This window comes from Heliconius melpomene, chromosome 4 (assembly GCF_056956725.1).
Source record: "Heliconius melpomene rosina isolate 202511_hmr_F chromosome 4, ASM5695672v1, whole genome shotgun sequence".
Taxonomy (NCBI): Eukaryota; Metazoa; Arthropoda; class Insecta; order Lepidoptera; family Nymphalidae; genus Heliconius; species Heliconius melpomene.
Window position 1 is genome coordinate 2,906,039 of NC_140392.1, and position 13,316 is coordinate 2,919,354.

At 34.0% G+C, this 13,316-nt stretch overlaps 2 protein-coding genes and 1 pseudogene across 3 annotated transcripts; 1 reads left to right on the forward strand and 2 right to left on the reverse strand.

Moving 5' to 3' along the window:
- Nucleotides 1-255: 255 nt before the first annotated feature.
- On the forward strand, nucleotides 256-5,004 carry LOC146539418 (uncharacterized). Of its 2 annotated transcripts, none has more exons than XM_085184895.1 (7): nucleotides 256-408; nucleotides 487-575; nucleotides 664-812; nucleotides 1,091-1,326; nucleotides 3,186-3,373; nucleotides 3,864-4,032; nucleotides 4,868-5,004. In XM_085184895.1, exons 1-7 carry the CDS (start codon nucleotides 391-393, stop codon nucleotides 4,976-4,978), a joined length of 960 nt encoding a protein of 319 aa, XP_085041021.1. In that variant the 5' UTR covers nucleotides 256-390; the 3' UTR covers nucleotides 4,979-5,004. The 2 variants fall into 2 exon arrangements, with proteins under 2 accessions (XP_085041021.1, XP_085041022.1); XM_085184896.1 differs by having other exon boundaries at nucleotides 264-405.
- Nucleotides 5,005-9,259: 4,255 nt separating this feature from the next.
- On the reverse strand, nucleotides 9,260-10,055 carry LOC146539419 (larval cuticle protein A2B-like). The gene is made up of 2 exons (XM_085208183.1): nucleotides 9,945-10,055; nucleotides 9,260-9,829 (listed from the first exon to the last, which is right to left on the reverse strand). Exons 1-2 carry the CDS (start codon nucleotides 9,954-9,956, stop codon nucleotides 9,308-9,310), a joined length of 534 nt encoding a protein of 177 aa, XP_085064309.1. The 5' UTR covers nucleotides 9,957-10,055; the 3' UTR covers nucleotides 9,260-9,307.
- A 1,900-nt stretch (nucleotides 10,056-11,955) lies between these two features.
- On the reverse strand, nucleotides 11,956-12,554 carry LOC146539420 (larval cuticle protein A2B pseudogene; annotated as a pseudogene).
- Nucleotides 12,555-13,316: the final 762 nt, after the last annotated feature.

The following is a 13,316-nucleotide window of genomic DNA, read 5'->3' on the forward strand; positions in this document are numbered from 1 at the left end:
TATTTTATTTAAGTAGGTCGACGACTGGGTCGCAGCAAAATTAAATTGGGCATAATCTATCTACCAATACTTTTAACGTAAAAGATTATATTTTTATTTAGCATAAAAAGAATTAAGCCTCATAAAATATGCTACAGTAAGAACTCGTAAGTTTAAGTACGGTATATAAATATGATTTCTTTAAATGTCCACGTCTAATTCAAATTTTCTTTAAAAAAATAATGTCAATATCAGCTGTTCATTCATCCTATTAAGTTCTATTGTCACTGTCAAAAACAATTTGTTTTATATTTAACAAGTCAAATACATTTTTTACAATTAACATAAACAAATATTTTTATATTAATAAATAGGAATTCTACTAATTAATACTTATTTATTGCAATAATAATGCCTGCAGCGGCTGTAGTGAGTGTAAATTTGTGTACTATATGTGAAATGTTTAATAATAATCCATATGCTAACCATACATTTAAATTTTTTTAGTATTCGATACTTAATAAAAAAGAAAACGCTCACGACGATCCAATTTATTGTTGCGCCTGGTCGACTGTTATAACTAAAGATAATGGAAAGTAAGCATATTTTTAGCTAACATAATTCGTTAAATTACATCTGAATCTCTCATTGTTACAAGTTTTTATTATATTATATATCTTATAGGGTATCACAACAAGATTTCTTAGTGACTGGAGGGCTAGACAACCTGGTAAAAGTGTGGCACTTTCAGAATAATAGGTTAGAAGTACTTCATATATTGGAAGGGCATTGCATGGCTGTTGTTTCTGTAGCTGTTTGTTCTGATGGTCATAGTAAGTCTCATTTATTACCTTAATAACAGAAATGTATATTTTTAGCTTTACAATGGTTTCTGTCTATGGCGAGTCATATACAGGGAACCTAGTGTTAAGACTCCTGTTGCAACCATATGCACCACCCAGTTATGAATGGGAGCAAGAAAATGACAATTGGGAATCAAAATCACAACCATACTTACAGTTAGATGCTACATCACTGTGCTACAATGAATATTTATTTTTTTAATTTTCAATTTTTGTTATAACTTATCCAGTTAATGAAATGTTTTTAGCCATAGCATCAACATCATTAGACTCAACTCTGATAATATGGGATTTAACTAGTGGTTTAAAAGTTCACAATATAAAGACTGGTGTAACTGATGTTTGGAAAGTAGCTTTCTCACCAGATGGTACTAAAGTAGTTTCTGGTAGTCACACGGGAAAAGTTAATGTTTATTGTATAGTCAATAACACTTTGGACAAAGTCCTTGATACTAGAGGGAAATTTGCTTTATGCGTTGCTTGGGTAAGTTTATTTCAATTAATTTATATTTATTTCCACATTAAGGTGTCCAAGGTAACTCCGACCTTAGGTAATGTGGATGATGCTATGTCAGCAGCAGCAACATGAAGTTGTGAAGTGGTTGTTAGTCTATTTATAGTACATACCTTATAAATTTCCTTTATAAAACAGCTTAAAAAATCTTAAATAAACAGATTTATTCAATTCAATCCAGTTGTTCTTAAGATTGGCATGTCCTATGAACATGAACTAAACAACCTCTTCAGCTTTGTGTTATCTATACTAATATAATAAAGCAAAAGGAAGAGTTTGTTTGTTTGTTTGTTTGTTTGTTTGAACGCTAAGATCTCTGGATATACTGGTCCGATTTTCATTGTTTTTGTTTTGTATGAAAGCTGCATTCTTCAGAAGTGCTATAGGCTATATAACATTACATTACACATATATACTAATATATTTTAAAGTAGTTTCTAATTTGACATGCAATTTATTCTGCCATGTTAATAACAACCGTCGCGTCGCTACGCAACCGTTACATTTTGATATTCATCCTTATGAAAATAAATATAATAGTCACTATTAACATTTTATCTAGATTGAAATTATAGTTTACTGTATAACATTCTAATAAATAATTAAGGAGATGTCACTGATTCCAAATGACCTAGCCTTCGAGCGGCACAGTATGACCGACGCGAACGGGCAGATGACGTTGACGGTTTTATAAATTTTCATACATTTTCGAATTCGAACTATTGTAAATGTTTATGTAATTATTTGCTGTTTATAATTAATTTAAGCTACACTTTTTTTTTTTTTTTTTATTTATTGAGGTAAACTAACAATATCACAATAACATAATTTATATATAATATACTTTATACATATAATAATTGTGAAATCCACATCGTTTACCATATATATATCCACATCGTTTACCATATATATACTTTTGTTCTCTTCTTATTTTATTTGATATTGCCCGCTAAAATTATCCTGCTTAATAGAGAGAAATGTTTAGTTATTTCGTAGAGTCGATATCTATGTACGCACGCAAGGAAAACTTTAGGTACTTTTTCTAATATTAAGAATACCTATCCTTTAGTTACTTTTAATCCTTTTGTTGGTTCATTTCAATAACTCAGATAATTTTTTCTGATAATGTGTATCTACTTATTATTCTTTTTGATTATTAAACTTATATTTTCTTACTAATTCTATTGAAAATTGAAAATAATTTAATGAATATATTTAATAAATATTCTTATAGTTGAAGCAGGCGTAGCCGCGTCCGGGTCCACTAGTATTAATATAAATTTAAGATAAAACATTTACAGTCAAACATTATTCTAGTGTGCCCACCATTATTTTAAATAGTTCTTGTTAAAAAAAAATTCTTAGTATTTTATTAAAATAAACAATATTCACGGCGGTGGTGGGTTTGATTTCCACTCAGGAGAACAAATTGTTTTTATTTTATTTTATAATTACGCCACTCAAAATGGTGGATGGTTTGGCCATATTACGCACCCGGATATAAGAACTATGTCGGATGCAAGTGCCTTGCTATACCAGTTCCTGGAGCGCGACCTCCCGGACGCCCAAGGAAGCGCTGGTTGGATGTTGTGATGCAGGACATGAGAGCCAATGGTCTAACCACCGAGGACGCAAAAGATCGTGCAAAGTGGAGTAGGTTGAGTGGGAAGGCAGACCCTCGTAACAGCCGGGATTAATGCCACGAAGAAGAAGAATTACGCCACTCAACAAGCAATGTTTTGAAAACCACCTACTACCTCGCTACAATTGGGATATAGCATGAAACTTATAAAAAAAGGAAAATAAATTAAATTATTATATTTCAGAGTACTAATTCTAAATACATAGCGAGCGGCTCGGTCGACGGCTCCGTACACATATTCAATGTATCACAAAGTAAACTGATACATACAATCGAAGCTCACAGGCAGACAGTGCGCAGTGTTGAGTTTTCACCTAATTCAAAATTATTGCTAACAGCGTCTAACGATGGCAATGTGAAGTTATTTGATGTGTAAGTATTTTTTTTCCAGATGAGGTCATATGTGGAGCAGGGGCACAAGCGTTTGGCGTTGTGGGTTCGATTTCTTTTTGAGGAAATGAAATGTTTATTATTTTCATTTCTTCGCTCTGGTGTTGTGGCAAAGCACTAGAAGCATTCAAGACTTACATACAATTGAATAAAAAAAACCCTGTTATTCCGACCTGTTAAAATTACTTTTTGTTATAGCCTGTTAAAATTACTTTCCTGGTATAATACATTATACCAGAAAAATAATTTGTTATAGCTAAAACCTGAAATTTTGAAAACAAACAAAAAAATATTTTTTAATAATCAATAAAAAATATTTTCTACTATCGAAAACAATGTTAAAGACTGAATATGTGTCTTATTCTATTGCAATTACCACAAACAGATATTACTTTCTAAATTAGTTTATTTTATGTATAGTTTTATATTTTGTATTATTTAATTAATATTAATACATTTCTTTCTAAAATAGAGAAAGTGGTAATGAAAAAAGCGTTTTGAACGTTAACACTTGGGCCTTAAGCGCTTGTTTCTCCCCCGACGCTACCCGCGTGGCCGTGGCGACCGGCGACGGTACTGTTACTATAGCTTTGGTGAATGGTTGCAAAGTTTTGAAGGCATTTAAAGAACATGTTGATACGGTAAGACTTATTTTGATTTAATTTAAACTCACTCACTTTCCAACTCTTCTTCTTTCTAAGGCCAGTCGTGGCGCAGGGGCACAAGTGTGTGAGTGGTTGTGGCTTCGATTCTCATTCGAAGAAATGAAATATTTATTTAAATTCATATTTTCATTTCTTCGCTCTGGTGTAGAGGCAAGGCACTGCGTTGGGTTCCACCCAACTCGCTATATCTCCAGAATTCGGCGGAATGTGGGGAACAGAATGTCTTAAAACTAGCCTCCCCTCTGCCTGTGTGCAGGATACAGCGTGAAGCGGACTGGCTCTTCTAACTATCTTTATCTGTCCATAAAGCAATTTATAAATCCATCCATCCGTCATCCGTTGGAATTTAAATTTGATTCGGTTATATATATCTTGTTTTAAATACTAGTGACCCACGGTTTCTCACGCTTAAACTTTATATATTAAAGACAAAATAATAATATCTTTATGTAAATTGTAGCCTATTTTGATGTATAAGCTTTATTACTGTAAAGTTTCATCTAAATCTGCTAAGTAGTTTTTGCGTAGAAGGAAGGAACGTTAGCGGGAAGTAGGTTAGGATTTCATACGCAATATTAAAAATAATTTCACAGCTTGAACCTGTTATTATAAATAATTTATAAATAAATAGCAGATAACGAAAAAAGTCTTTAAGCGTGTTTTTTAAAAAATAATATTACGTTAAATATTTTAATTATAATTTTAGTACAAAAATAACTTTTTAAAATGTAAATATACCTACAATATATAATATTATACAATATAAAACTGTAATATTATAACTTTTTCTTATTTCCATATTATTTTCCAGGTATGGGACGTCAAATTTAATTCCGAAGGCAACAAACTTTTGTCAGTTTCCAAAGATAAAACTTTAAATATTTATGAATGTCCGATACCACCAGCAAATGCTAAAACATAATTAAGTAATATATATATTAAAAATTACTTGTATTGTTTTCTTTCTAAAATTATTATTTTTCCTTATTTTTCAGCTTCACGCTGTATCCCTTATGTAGTGAGATGGGCAAAGGGAGCCTAGTGTTAGTGTTAATTCTTCGCTCCCCACTTTCCACCGAATTCTGGAGGCTTGTTGTGTGGCGGAACAAATCGCCGCATTTCGCCGTGATACTAGAGCGAAAAAATGAAAATATTAAATATTTCATTTCCCCGAGTAAGAATCGAATTCAAAAACACGCTCGAGCCAATCCGCTACTACTGGCCTCAAGTACGTTTTTAATTTCTATATTTAAATATTATTATTGAAATACTAGAAGTGGTATTAACACCAGATCGGTGGCTGATTTGCATACTTTCAAGCTGTAGGCTGTTATAAAATCGTTTTGAGATTTTGAAATAATTTTATTAATTTAATGAGGCCATTTATTTATATATTTTTATCTTTTTTGCATTTTGTTGATAATATAATTAATTATTAGTAAGTTATATCAAGGATTATTATATGAAAAAAAATATCTTAAATTAAATTTTACGTAACTTTTAGCTTTAATTCCTGTTATTATTTATATCATTTAATATTTAGTTAATTTGTTTTAAACTTCCCAGTATTAAGCATTTTATAGTCTCATCACTGTGGCTATATTAAAAAATAGTAATTATCACGTTGAGAAATTCAAATGTGATGTAAATAAGTAAGTTGTTTTTAAAAATAATAGTAACAAGTAAATATAATAAAAAGTACATTCAAATAAATTTAGGCAATAGGCAATTATTATAAGCACTTTTGAATCGTCGAATTAAAAAAACTACCACTGATTCGAAAGGCAGTTCTGCTGCGAAGAGCCGGCAAGAAACTCAACAGTTGCTCTTTTCAAAATCAATAGTACAATCTATTACATTAGCTGGCAGCTATCCTGCATTACATTCAATAGACATTAACTCCATACATGTTTATCCTCTAAATAAGTATTGTACCTAAGTATTTAAAGATCAAATATTACGTATATTTCGCGTTGCAGACGAAGATTAGTCTAGTGGCAGATATTGATTTCGTGTATACAAAGAGAGAAATCGCCCCTAAGCCGTAGGGCTTCTTGATTAATTTTTCGTAAGAGGATTGTGTCTATTACGGATGATACACCCGTGCCCGTGTTCCTGGTTTAGGTATCAGTGTGGGAATATTTTGCTGTGTTATTTTTGATGTACCTAGTTTTTTTTATATGAAAGTGAAATGAGGTATAGGCTTAGGTAACAGTATAAACTTTTTAAACAAATACATTTTGATAATATAGCATTTTAAAAAGAACTATAGGGTTTTCATTGAGTTTTTCGTATGTTTTTTCACAAACGATAATTATAGTGTACGAGTTACTTACCTATATAAATGTCTCTAGACCAGTACAGATGTTACTTTCTTTTTTAAAATTTGTAGTCATTGCTTTCAATTAAGCACGTTCAAATTGCACATACCTAAACTTCAACTAATATTTCGACTGAGGGCCAGTCGTGGCGCAGACAGGTTTTGGGGTCGGTCTCCACTCGAGGAAATAAAATATTTTATATTTTTATTTCATCTCTCTGGTAACGAGTCAAAGTGCGGCGTTGAATTCAAACGCAATGACTCTAGAATTCGTCAGAAAATAGGAAACAGAGTGTCCAAACACTAGGTTTCCTCTGTCTACCCTGCTGTTTGCGGGATACAAGGTGAAGCTGATTTATTTTATAGGTATAAAATGATTAAGTTACTAAAAAAAAGTAAGTTGTAGGTACTTAACGATGAGGATAATATTAAAATTGGTACGGAACCTCTGGGCGAGTCCGACTCGCACTTAACCGGTTTTCTATAATAATAAATATTTTTTCGTAATAATAACAAATCATAAATAGATCATTTTTGTGGCGTAAGATAAGAAACGCCTCGGTACCAAAATATTTATTTTGCATTTACCTAAGGAAAAGTTAATAATCAAGTTTTATAAATTTGTAATATACGATCATACTACTCGTACTATATAATATACAGAAATGTAGATCAATAATTTATAAATAATTACGCTTCTTGGAAAAAGTAGAAAGAAACACACCGTCGAGTGGTCCAAGGCCGTACTTTCGGTAAATGAAGTTGGGTTTGAACCTGTAACCTACGAGGTCAACCGGACAAATCATTGCGGTAGACGGTCAACTACTTTTGAATATTGAAAAAGGTAAAAGCTGTTAACTGCGAAAGTCTATAAATTTAGTTACTATTTTTTTCCTTTTTTTAGCTTCAAGCGGCGATACATCCCGCACATAATACGGTGGGTAGAGCGTTAAGACACTCCGTTTCCATTAAGCCACTTTTGTTCCCCACTTAACTCTTTTCCTGTTTTTGTTCCTTCTTTCATTCCGTATTAACTGGCGGAACTTAACGCTTTATTGTACTCAAACCAGTTCCTCACTATTTTTGTTTTTTAATATTGTACGTATTGGGTGTTTGTAGAACTATTGAAGAGACATTGCGTTTTTGGCGATTTTATTCAAAAAAACACAAATTTCAAAATATCTACCGAGCTACTAAAAATCGGCTAACATACATGGGGGTAAAATGGATAGGTACAGAGGTCCTCTACCAATAGACAACCGTTAAACCGTCGATCGCGTTACATAGACCGGTATAAATAGAAAATAATATACAATATTACTTACAAAATATATAAATAATCATAAATCTAACCACGCACACGTGTCGAACCGATATCGATATGAATAGCAATAATTTGCGGCTCAACCCGTATACTTTGCACATATTATGACATATTAAATACATACAAATATAATGGAGGCATTTACTGAAAATATTTACATTGGTAGCAAGTGAATCGGTATCGGCTTAATTTGTGGGGAATGCGGCGAGGCCTGCGAGGCCCGCGAGGCCCGCGAGGCCCGCCGGGAAATCAACTTTACATTCAATTTACCGCCGCGGCACAGATAAAAAGCAATCTCTTCATTTTTACCTGCCAACCGATTCGTACTATTGATCAGTAAACGCAAATGTTTCATTTATTTTATAATAATTGAAACAACTAAGTAGATTAACATTTGGTTTTCTTTTTTTTTGTTATTATTTAGTTGGTAATTTGTTTCGTGATTCATGAGTATCTTTTGTACCTTTAATGGATATAAATGACCGTTGTTTAGTTCTTATGTTTAGGTTTATTGCTGAAAATATACGTCTTATTGCTGATTCTAGAACGGGGTGAATAGCAAAGGATTAGGTAGTTACTTCTTTTCCTTTTTTTCGTCCAGGTCTTGCGTACTTACTTGATGACGAAATATTTATGAAATTATCCTAAATATGTCATTTACTTAGAGATACATTTAAAACACAGTTAGAAATATTTTTCCAACTTAAACTTGAACCCAGAAAAATAACAATTAAGAAATACTCAAAAAAAAACTCACAAAGACAAATTACATCTTGCTAACCCAATCCTTATCAGCCATAACTATCAGAGTTAGTTGACAAGCAGCATTGTCCAAGTCGGGCGGAGGTATCGCTGTCGTAATCACGGCCGGCGGCAGCTCGATTCAATGAGATGAAATCACTATGCGGCTCTATGAATAATTCAGGTGCGGTCCACCCACGCCCAGCCTCCCCATATGACCTCCCCCACTTTTCCCCCTTACTCTAAAGTTGATATACATGTATGTTAAAGGGTTTGGACGCGATATATTGGGTATTATGGATATGATAATAATGGCTGAACGGTTTGTTTTTTTTTCATTGGTAAAAATGATTGGAATATAACTATAACATGACGTGTTATTTTTTTTTTATATATGCATATATAATAATGTGTTGCCTAGAAGTCTAGGCAATGTAAGAAAGAGAATATTATAAAGCATTCTACGTTCTGTGTAGTATGTGTTCGAAAAACATGCTAAACATAATAATCTTCTTACTATAAAATGATAGTAGGTCCTAAAGCTATAATTATAATTATTAATAAGCTTTGAACTTACTATTTAGAACATAACCCACTAATTGCAACATTTACTTAAATAATAATGTTCTCGATAGAGTTCAGGCCAAAAATATTTTAAGAGCATTTTCAACGAAATTGTTGGTAACAGTAATCTAGGAACTGGTAATCATACAGATAAATTCCTAGCAACTTACACCTTATAAATGTAGAAATCCGCCACTAAACTAAACGATTAAAAAATAAAGATATAATTAAATCTTAACAAATTATTTATTTGCAACTATTCATAGGATAATAAATTAGTATAACAATAACAACAGTTTGACTTAGTGTTGGTAAGAGATGATGGGGGATGAGTAGCTAACGTGGGCAAGGGGAGCGGCATAGGCAACCTTGGCGACGGGGGCACTGTAGGCGAGCTTGGCGACGGGGGCGGCGTAGGCTACAGGTGCGGAGTAGGCAACCTTGGCAATGGGGGCAGCGTAAGCCACCTTGGCGACGGGAGCGGCGTAGGCGAGCTTGGCGACGGGTGCGTAGGCGATCTTAGCGGGAGCGGCGACGATGGGTTGTCCTTCATAACGAACGATGGCGTTGAATCCGTTCACCTTGTCAGCGCTGTAGTCCACGATGCGGTGGACTCCATCAGGCTGCACGAGCGAGTAAGAGCCGTGGACGGCGTCTCCAGCACGGGCCTCTTGTTGCTGCTTTATATCACCGCTGTGGTCATCGTGTACGGAGTACTGGAATTCGTAGTTGGCGGGTGCTTCGGGTTCGGCGTAGGCGATTTTGGCAACTGGTACCAAGGGAATAGCTGAGGCAGCTACGGCCAGAGCGAGGACGATGACGATCTGTAATATAAAAGTAATATTAGTTTCTTATTTAAATAATCCTTTGAAATCGTATTAGACTTTGATTTATTGAAATATAATATTATTTTGTCTGTTCCTTAAAAACGCAACTTACTTTAGCTACCATTGTTGCTGCTTGTCTGTGTTTGACTGTGTCTTACTCTTGGATATCTTAGGTTTTTATACAGTTCGATCATGGTGACATACAAAATGCCCTGGGCTATAGAGCATATACTAATTACGGAGCTACAATTGGCGGCGAGGTGAAGGTCACCGTTTTACTTGGAATTCGTATGCAAGTGGTTCGGCACGACTCTTATTACATGTTGATATGATTACACGTGTGGCTAGTTCAACTTGAATGTGACATGATTTAATTAAATATAAGATCACTTTTGTTAATTCATTACTTCGGTATATATTTGAAATATATCTACATAATATAAGGCGTGCGGATCGTTATCTAAATTGAATACATAATTTAGTTATGAAATTTTGGCACCTGGGTATTAGAAATTTAATTACAAATAATGTTTACCAAATAACGTTATAATAAGAATCCGTCAGGATATTTTTGTATCATATATTTATTATTACAATAAAAAAGTGGTTATTTTCAAATATTTTTAACGTGTTGAGTGGGCTTGACGGGATGTGATCATTTCTGCACAATATTCTTTATTAAATCTGTCTGTACTGGTTTTTGAAGATTTCACAGGGATAAAATTAAAATCAACATCAGCTTCATGCTGTATCCCGCACACAACAGGGCAGGCAGAGGGAACCTAGTGTTAAGATACTCCGTTCCCTCACTTTTCGGCGAATTCTGGATTGCGTATTGAATGGAATTCTACGCCGCGCTTTGCCTCGACACCAGAGCAAAGAAATTAAAATATAAATTTAAATAATTTTTTAATATCCACAAATGGGAATCGAACCCACAAGTAGTCGCGTTTACAGTCACACTCTATCCCCCTGCATTATAACCAGCCTCTATAAACACATTTATACATATTATTGTAGTTTTCGAAATATTGAAAAGATATATCCTATTCGAGGACGTCGGGGCGCAGTGGCAAATGATATTTTTTATTTTTATTTTAAATAGTTATTTCCTTCTTTAGATCACTCAAGCCGAATGCTTTAGTGCGTTTTTATCATCAAGTAGCTACTTAATGCGTACTTTGCATACATATAGAATAAGGATATTTTTATTTTCACGCTGTATTCCGCAATCTAGCAAAAGTAGGCAGAGGAAACCTAGTTTTAAAACACTACGTTTCTACTATCTAACGAATTTGCGAGACGAGCCGTGCTTTGTCTACAGAGCGAGGTCATGAAAATATTAATCTACATGTATATAGAGATCTTATTTTGTCGAGTGCGAATCGAACCCACAATCGTCGCGTTTACAATCCCACCCTTGCGCCACCGGGCGAAAACGGCCTCAAGTAATGTAGTGTTATAAAATCAAATAACTTATAAGTCTTATATAATTGAGACTAGATATTTATATCATAAAATATCTTAATTGCATCTTTATTTGTAAAAAAAGTAATTGCAACTAATCTGAAGTCGGTTTTTATAGCTGTCGCTGCGCTCGTGATACATTTATGACTGACTGAACGAAATGGTAGTTGGTTGTATTCCCACGTTGGGGACTGTTTGGATTTAATAATATTTTAATTTCTGCGGGCTAACTAACTAAGTAACATAAATAAGATATATTTGAGTTTCGCCACAAAATATAATATTATACGCATGACTCTAACCGGAGCAAGAAACTGAGCGGACTTTTTTTTAAAAATTAATTTATACAAATACATATTCAATTATTTGTGTCACTTAATTAAAATGTTTAATTTATTGTCTATATTTTTTCATCTATCTTTACAGATAATGGGAACAATAAATTCCAATGCTTTTTTTGTTATGATGTAAACGAATATTGATCAAAATGTCTATCGTATATTTACTTGTGACATCCTTTTTTGTAACAATTATAATGCTGAAATAAGTAGTACATAATCTTGTAATAAAACAAATACGTAAAATTATAACAAATAATTTATTTGTAACAATTTATAACACATAAATATCCTTAGAAAAATAAAAACTATAAGGGTCTAGTGTTGGTAGGAGATGACGGGGGATGAGTAGCTGACGTGTGCGAGGGGAGAGGCGTAGGCGACGGGGGCGGAGTAGGCAACGGGGGAAGAGTAGGCTACCTTGGCGACGGGAGCGGCATAGGCGAGCTTGGCGACAGGAGCGTAGGCGATTTTAGCGGGAGCGGATACGATGGGCTTGCCTTCGTAACGAACGATGGCGTTGAATCCGTTCACCTTGTCAGCGCTGTAGTCCACGATGCGGTGGACTCCATCAGGCTGAACGAGCGAGTAGGAGCCGTGGACGGCATCTCCAGCGCGAGCCTCTTGTTGCTGCTTCACATCACCACTTTGGTTGTCGTGTACGGAGTATTGAAATTCGTAGTTGGCGGGTGCTTCGACCTCTGCGTACTGCAGTACGGGTAGAGCGGAGGCGGCCGCGGCCAGGGCGAGGACGATCACAATCTGTAGCAAATTGAAACATTTTTATAATTGTAATATAAAATACCTAATTTTAATAGTTAAAATTCTTATTGTAATAACAATGCTCAAATAAGTAGTAATTAATGTTCATATGTATTTTTAGATACATATTATTTTAAATTTACCTTAGCGGACATTGTAATTGTTGTTGTATTGAGAGTTATGATACAAGTGTACTGAGAAATAATTCAGTTGAGCTTTTATATGAGAGCTGTTGCAAAAGTGCGATAAATGAGGCTCAGCGTAGATTATATTTGCAAAAAATAATATTTAAATTAGTCTAATTCAAGTCGTATCTCAAAGGTCAAGCTTATTACATATATAATTGTGTAAACTAGTATTTCAAAAAATTAGATTTAAATTCATATATGTATCCAGAATTTACATGTACCTACCTATATGATAAGTTGTATGATTAACTATGATGTATGGACTCTGACCTGAAATTGTTGTTAGTTGAGCTGTTGATTGTGCATATGTTGGATTTTGGGTTAATGTGAAGTTCTTTAGTTGCACTTTTTGTTGCTATCCTATTACCGTTTCTAGTCATGGGTATCTAAAAGATATTCTCCAACTTGGGAGCCTACTTTCTTCAGTTTAAATAGATGAAGATAGCTGGTAAAACCCCCATGCCCATCCAAGATTTGCAGGTGTGTGGGGCTTCACTAGTACTACTATGATGGTACTTATCCTTCCATCTCTGGACGGACTCTTCTTGGATCTTGAAGTAGGCCAGTCATGTTTTGATATGATCGTGAGGGTTTGTAGATTTTTTTTTATAAAACTTTAATTTAATAAAGCTTATTATAAAAACTAGGCTTTATTTAGTATTTTATTTAGAGGTACCAGAGTGCGACTGTAAACGTGATTGAGGGTTCGTATAAAAAATAAACATTTTG